The sequence below is a fragment of the Oratosquilla oratoria genome, chromosome 37 (genome assembly GCF_046742065.1).
Source record: "Oratosquilla oratoria isolate Oo_2021 chromosome 37, ASM4674206v1, whole genome shotgun sequence".
NCBI classification, from domain to species: Eukaryota; Metazoa; Arthropoda; class Malacostraca; order Stomatopoda; family Squillidae; genus Oratosquilla; species Oratosquilla oratoria.
In genome coordinates this window covers 18,706,230-18,713,729 of record NC_134813.1, presented here as the reverse complement: position 1 = coordinate 18,713,729, position 7,500 = coordinate 18,706,230, and the positions used below count along the sequence as shown (strand labels likewise).

Genomic DNA, 7,500 nt, shown 5'->3' with positions numbered 1-7,500 from the left:
CGCGTCAAGCTGGGCGACTTCGGGCTGACGCAGCGCGTGGGTGCCCTGGTCAAGAAGGTCAACGTGCGGGTACCCTGGGCGCCCCCGGAGGTATGCCAGGCCGTCTACAACGAGGGCTACCACTGCGAGACCTCCATGGATGCCTGGCAACTGGGCATCCTCATCTTCGTCTGCCTGACGGGGTCCTACCCGTGGTACTCTGCCGACATCACGGACCGCCACTACAACGCCTGGGTCTCGTGGCACAAGCGCAAGACGACCAAGCTCCCCAACAGGTTCAAGTGCTTCACGCCTCGCCTCCTCCGCCTCATGCGCCGTCTGCTGGACCCCAAGCCAGAGAAGCGCGCCGGGGTCCGCGAGGTGTACAAGTACGTCATGGACCCGTGGCTCGTCAAGGGGATCGACCCCATGGACCTCTTCTTCGACGAGAGCTCCTCCGAGATCTTCATGGCGGCCACGAGCAAGCCCCACGAGTGCGCCGAGAAGACCCGCCTGAGGGAGATCCTCAGCAGCTACGGCATCCAGACGACGGTGGACAAGACCGAAACCACGAGGAGGATCTGCGAGTGGCTTCTCAACTCCGTCACGTCGCCGCACAGGGGCATGTGAGGCACCCTCACGCACCCGCCCGTCTCCCGAAAGCACTGCCGAGCTCCCCAGCCGCCTCAACCACGGCCTCCTTCGGCGAGCTTGTAATCGGAGAACCTTCCTGCTGCAGGCAGTGTGACGGGCGGAGGATGTGCTACCTAAGGACGGGAGTGAAGCTAGTGGAGACCTCGTCCCACATCGTGGTTGGACGCGGGCAGTGCGCATCCACATATCCAGACTGTGATATTCATTATGTATGACTTCCGTTAGCGTCGTAGGACGCTCGTGATTGATGATATTGGTGGTGTGAACGACGCTGGTGCGACGCGGTGGTGTTTGACACAAGCGCGGAGTTATAGTGATGGTGGTGATAATCAACGGCTGAAATTCAGCTGCCGTGCCCAACGCTGGAGCCAGCCATAGTATTCTCACAAGGAATAAGCTGGAAAGGCCAACAAGACAGGCGAGCCTCTCCCCCTCATAGCATCGTTGTCCTCAGAAGCGATGAAACACAAAGGACCAATCGCTGATAGGACACCATCGTCCTCAGTTGGTTCGTCCTTCCTGAAATTGGCGATGACGAAGAAGGAGGAGGAGGAGGAGCCCTGCCTGAGGCCAAGAAACAACATATCAAACCAAGAAAGCATCCAGCAAGAACCACCCGCCTGAAGCAGAGGATCAGGACCCCATCGCGTCACGCCCACATCACTTCAGGAGCGTCCACTTCTTCCTCGTATCCTTTGCATCAAAGGGTCAACTCGGAGGAGGCGGCAACAACGTGTCAGCCTCGACGCGACGCGCCGCCTCGTCCTTACGAAGGACCCCTCGAGGGTTACCTATTTCCTAAGGAGCCGGGCTCCGCCTGGGTCGTCTTGTTACAATTTGAGGCTTGAGCCTGCATATACACACACATACACCCATGTACCCCCCAGCTATTGAGTGAAAAAAGAAAAAGGCCCGTCCATGAGGCCTCATGTCTTCCAAAGGGTCAAGATAGTGCCACAGAATGCGCCCTCACGCGACGCGCACGGTGCCGTACGAGGCGGCGACGGAGCTCCTGTCCTCGCCGCCTACGTCGTCGATCTAGTTCATTTGACGCGGTTAGCAGCCCATCGTATTATACTCCTGTACTTCTCCCCCGGAGCTCTGCTCCTCCATACGGCACCCCCGGCTCTTCTTCCTGCCGGGGACCACGTCGATGTTGGATCAGATGGTGCTTGCGAGGGTGCCGACTGATGCCAGTGGTGCCCCCCCTCCCTCCCTTCCTCCCCTCCTCCCTCTCTCCCGCTAATCTCCGGGGCAGCTGAAGCAGCACCAACGAAGTGTTGCGAACTCCCCGGGCATCGTGCTACGCTCTTGGCAGTCCCCCTAATCCTCCCCCACCCCCCTCTCCCCACCTCCGTACTCTGACGTATGTGACGTCATGCACAGGTGGCCTCTGGTAACGCGTTACGAAGTAGTGTGATGTCACGTCGTGGCCTCAGGTTGGCTTCGGCCAAGGGACAATATCTAGATGAAGAGGTCGGACGAGTCAGACCTCTCCTGTTTCTTGTGGACGTCACAAGGCAAACTTACGTGTGTCAAGGTGATGACATGGTGTGACAAGTGACCCACCCGCAAACGCCAACGTGACTCGACGACGCTCTGTCATCTTTCCAAGACTCGTCTCTTATCGAGGCGAGACAAAATGATCCATCTGCCACCACCTGTCCCTCCCTCCCTCCCTCCTCGCTGCTGCTCCCTCGTCCTTGCCTTCTTTCCCTTCTTGAGACCCCAAGAGTTTTCCTTCAATCTGACCAGAGTAGAAACACACACGTCATCAGTTGAATCACTGGTGATTTGTGGACACAAACGCGACCACTTGCTGTATAACTCATCCTCGTCACTGCTAATCAAACACACACACACACACACACACACACACACACACACACACACACACACACACACACACACACACACACACACACACACACAGTCACACACACAGATACACATTTATTTTCAACTCGCCTGGTCAAACACAAAAAGCTTTGCTTGCTTCCCCTCCTCCCAAAAGCCCAAAAATCCCCAAACCTTAGACTGCCATGCCTATAGGACCACTCTTCTATATTCGCTGTTTGTGATAACTAGGTTGCTGACACGAGAGGAGCAAAGGCTCCACTGTTGTGTGGGCTTACGACAGAGTCAAACGTTGACATATCCACATTCTGGGCTCACGAAGCCACTGGAAGCCCGAGGAACCGCGAGCCAAGGCTTAGGTTAGTTTAGGTTAGGCTGATTTCTCCTCGACAATCTCCTCTTCCCCCCTTGTTAATGACACCAGGCTAAATGAAGACAACCATGCGGTGCTGCAATGATCAAAACAAAAGCCACTTTGACTATTTTCTTGTGCCAAGATGTCTGCCGCCCTGACATGCACACACACACACACACACACACACACACACACACACACACACACACACACACACACACACACACACACACACACACACACACACACACACACACACACACACACACACACACACACACACACACACACACACACACACACACACACACACACACACACACACACACACACACACACACACACACACACACACACACACACACATACATATATACACACACAAAAACACCAGAAGTGGCGCAACGGGCAGCCAGCGGACATGAGGGCCGTACTCGCCCCGTCCCTGCTTGGCACCATGTCGCCAGCCAGCCAGCCACCACAGACCTCAAGCATGCGAAGAAGACCCCTCTCGCTCATCTAGTGTATAGAATACAAAAAGAAGAAAAAAAAATAGACGAACTTGGCCTTTCCTCTTCCTTATCCGCCTACTCTCCCTCCCACCCACCCCCTTACCTCCTGGAGTCTTAGGATGAGATTACACACACACACATGCATACGAACATACATACATATATTTATAAATGTAGATATGTACGTATGTGTATGTACATTATATCTGTATATGCATGCGTGTGTGCATCTCGTACTGAAAAAAAGAATGAGTTGGAGTTGCCTTGTTCCCCCAACAAGGGGCGACCAAGGCTAAAGACCTTTAGACCCATTGCATTCGATTACAAGTTTCCCTCCTCCTTACCATCTTCCTCCTCCTCCTCCTCCTCCTCCTCTTCCTTTCGAACCTGCACTACCCCTTTCACGAGAACGGGCGGGCGGGTAGGTTCGAGGTTACGAACGAGAGGTGTTTTTCGCATCAGCTGATGGTTCTGTGACGAGCAACATGTGGCGGCAGATGTCCTGTTTTGCAACATGTCATGGACATGAACACGGGGAGACCCGAGGGCGTTTTTGTATTATTTTGTGCAGGGCACCCGAGTTCAGGTCAGGACAGGTCAGGTCAGGTCAGGTGACTCGACTGCCTGTCTGCCTGCAAAATGTCGTGCTAGAATATGCCTTGTCGCCACTGTTCTACAGCATTGACGTAGGCGCTAACGATAGTATTATTATTACCATTATTATGCGTGTCATCACACTGCTGGCATTGCTTCCATCGCCATCACCGTTATCAACATAACCATCATCATTCTCATCATCATCATCATCATCATCATCATCACAACCCCCTCCTGATGTCCTCATCACCATTCCTCTCTCATGAGGATCAGCATCGCCCTCTCTCACCAGAAGCATCATTCCAATGCCATGTTCGCAACCGATCTCGTCGTCACATAATCACCCTCATCACCGCATCATCACCACATCATCACCATCAACAATGTTATTGACACAATATCTATTGTTGCTACAATTATGATGGCCTGGACTGGCTCTTGCCATTACCATCACTATATTTAGTTACGTAGACATATTTACCATTTTTCTAATAAAGAAATGTATATATAAAAGATGTTTACTTCTTCCTAATGATGATCTCAATGAGAACTGGAACCTGACAATGTTTATGGAAACTGTCTAATCGACTTGGTCGTGTTAGGAACCCGTCCCTCACGCCCTCTTCGAATCACGCTTGAAGATCTTCTTATCTTTTGGGGGTCTTGAGCAGGGGTTCTCAACCTTGCTTGGCTCATGCACCCCTTTCACCCTTTGCCAGAATATCATTCCCCCCCTCCTTTCCAAGATTGCCTGTTTCAAAAGGTGCATTCTAAATAATATGCTGGTATTATCGCACAGCTTAACACTTTTCTAATCCTAAGATTAACCTGGGTCAGCACTGGTATAATTCCAGCCCAGGTGACAGGCCAGATAGGCCAGAGCCTATATTTGCTTTCCTCACTCCGTAAACTTAATGTGGTTACAATTCACCCCCCAGAAAACCCAAAATTCCCCCCTGGGGGTGAATTTCACCCCCTAATGAGAACCCCTGGTCTAGAGGGTTGGGTGTGGGGATGTGGGCTGAGGAGACAGCTTCAATTCTCCCTTCCCCCCAAAAGGGCTGCGGTTCGTGCCCATCTGGCGGGCCCAGAGATGATCAGCCCCAATACACACACCGGCGGCATCGCCTCACGCAATCGTTTCCTTTAGGGCCAAGACTCTTGAGGAGTTCTTTGGTACACAGCGGCCTTTGACCTTGAACCTCAAGTAAGACTACTCACCCCGGTCCCTTAGGGGCGGTCCCTGAGGTAAAGGGGCCTCAGGGACGTTCCCCGACCCCTGAGAGTGGTTCCTCCCCGTCCCTGCATGGCCTTTCGCCAAGAACAAGACCAACAGATGAAGAAATGGTCGTCGCAAATGAGGAGGAAGCACATGATCTTAATTAGTGTATCTTTGGCATTAGTCCGAGGGGCCGCGCCGGACCCGTCACCTAAATGAGTGCCTCCGCTTAGCCAGCCACCAGCTGCCATCAAATTTAATAAAGACTTTTACCAGAAAGGAATGAATTTTTTCAAGGCATGCCAATATGCTGAGAGTGTCACTTAGGATTAGAAAAATGCAGAATACTTGCATCGTTAGACACTATGCAGTGCATCTCTTGCCCAATAGCAACAATCTAGATTAACAATATAATTTTTCTAACACAACTAAAACAGTGCCAAATTCCCGACCCACCTTTTTGTGTTCTTTATGTGTGTGTGCGTGTGTGTGTGTGTGTGTGTGTGTGTGTGTGTGTGTGTGTGTGTGTGTGTGTGTGTGTGTGTGTGTGTGTGCGTGCGTGCGTGTGTGTATGTGTGTGATTTACCATGGTCTTGGATCACGTGTTGGACTCGTGATCGACAGTTATTAACCTCCCGGATGAGAAGCTCAGAGCTCGTATGACCCATCTGTGGTTAATACTGTGACCTTACACGCACACACACACACCCACCTCCCTGCCCACAAGAGTTGGAGTAACAACCCACAGCGCAGCGGTACTGGAATTATTTCAGCCCTGTGCGGGATTCAAACCCGGAGCGCAGTAGTGGAAGGCGAGAACTCTAACCACTGCACCACGAGGTGTGTGTGTGTGTGTGTGTGTGTGTGTGTGTGTGTGTGTGTGTGTGTGTGTGTGTGTGTGTGTGTGTGTGTGTGTGTGTGTGTGTGTGCATGTCGATACGTGGACTTACCGGAAGCCATTTACAAAAAGTACCTCCTTGAAAGGTGGGAGACGAGTATCTTTGGAATGCTTTATTTGTGTCTCTCTATTTCGAGAGCACCCATCCCTGGTACCGCCTTGCAAAGGGGGGAAGGACACCAGGTAGGAATCGTTGCCAGCGAAGCCTCCGCGGACGCGTCCTGCAAGCCAAAAGACAAGCTGTGCAGCAAATCTCCTTAATACACTACAAATTGACAATGTAGAGATCTGAAAATGGGAATGGATATAATGATACTAATGATAATGATGAAAATAATAACAAGAATAATGATCATGAAAACGATGATAATGATATGTATAATAATAATGATAATAATGATGATAATAAATAATGATAATCGACAATAATAATAGTGATAACGATGATAATTGAAAAAAGGAACAAGGGTGGTCATATCAATGATTCAGTGTATATTGTACCATTGAATTTGATACTACTACTATGGACATCGAAAACTTACCCATTGTGTACACACACACACACACACCTACACCCCCCCCATATATATATATATATATATATATATATATATATATATATATATATATATATATATATATATATATAACTTAAACCCACTCTCGGAGAAAGATAAGCTGAGATACAGAGTAAAACCGTATATTTCGACCACTGACTGTGGTCCTCTTCAGCAGTTACAATTATAGGGTACATAGACAAGAGGTTATATACAGAGGAGGAAGGAGCATTGGGGGACTCAGTAAGCCTCAGGTCACTTGCCCCGAGTGAGGTCGGACGTTACGTCCTGTAGAGATGAACTTGTCAACCGCCATACTAGTTATAGCATCAGGTGACCATTGACTTTTGGATGTATTATAATTAGGAAAGTTTCCTAATTATAATACATCCAAAGGTCAATGGTCACCTGATGCTATAACTAGTATGGCGGTTGACAAGTTCATCTCTACAGGACGTAACGTCCGACCTCACTCGGGGCAAGTGACCTGAGGCTTACTGAGTCCCCCAATGCTCCTTCCTCCTCTGTATATAACCTCTTGTCTATGTACCCTACAATTGTAAGTGCTGAAGAGGACCACAGTCAGTGGTCGAAATATACGGTTTTACTCTGTATCTCAGCTTATCTTTCTCCGAGAGTGGGTTTAAGTTTTATTTATTCGTGTGTTATGACACCTACGTTACTTGATATGTATGAATATATATATGTATAAATATATATATGTATATATATATATATGTATATATATATATGTATATATATATGTATATATATATGTATATATATATGTATATATATACATATATATATATATATATATATATATATATATGATTTGTATGATGGAGAACATAAACATAGGGGAAGGCTCG

The 7,500-nt window shown here is 49.2% G+C and overlaps 1 protein-coding gene across 1 annotated transcript in view; it reads left to right on the top strand.

The window, feature by feature from the left end:
• meng (serine/threonine-protein kinase meng-po) overlaps positions 1–750 on the top strand; it is a 2,014-nt gene extending 1,264 nt beyond the window's left edge. The window contains exon 2 of the mRNA XM_076175284.1: positions 1–750. This exon is cut by the window's left edge and continues 494 nt beyond it. Within this exon, the coding sequence (XP_076031399.1) occupies positions 1–609 (609 nt within the window). The 3' untranslated portion in view covers positions 610–750.
• The last annotated feature ends 6,750 nt before the right edge of the window (positions 751–7,500 follow it).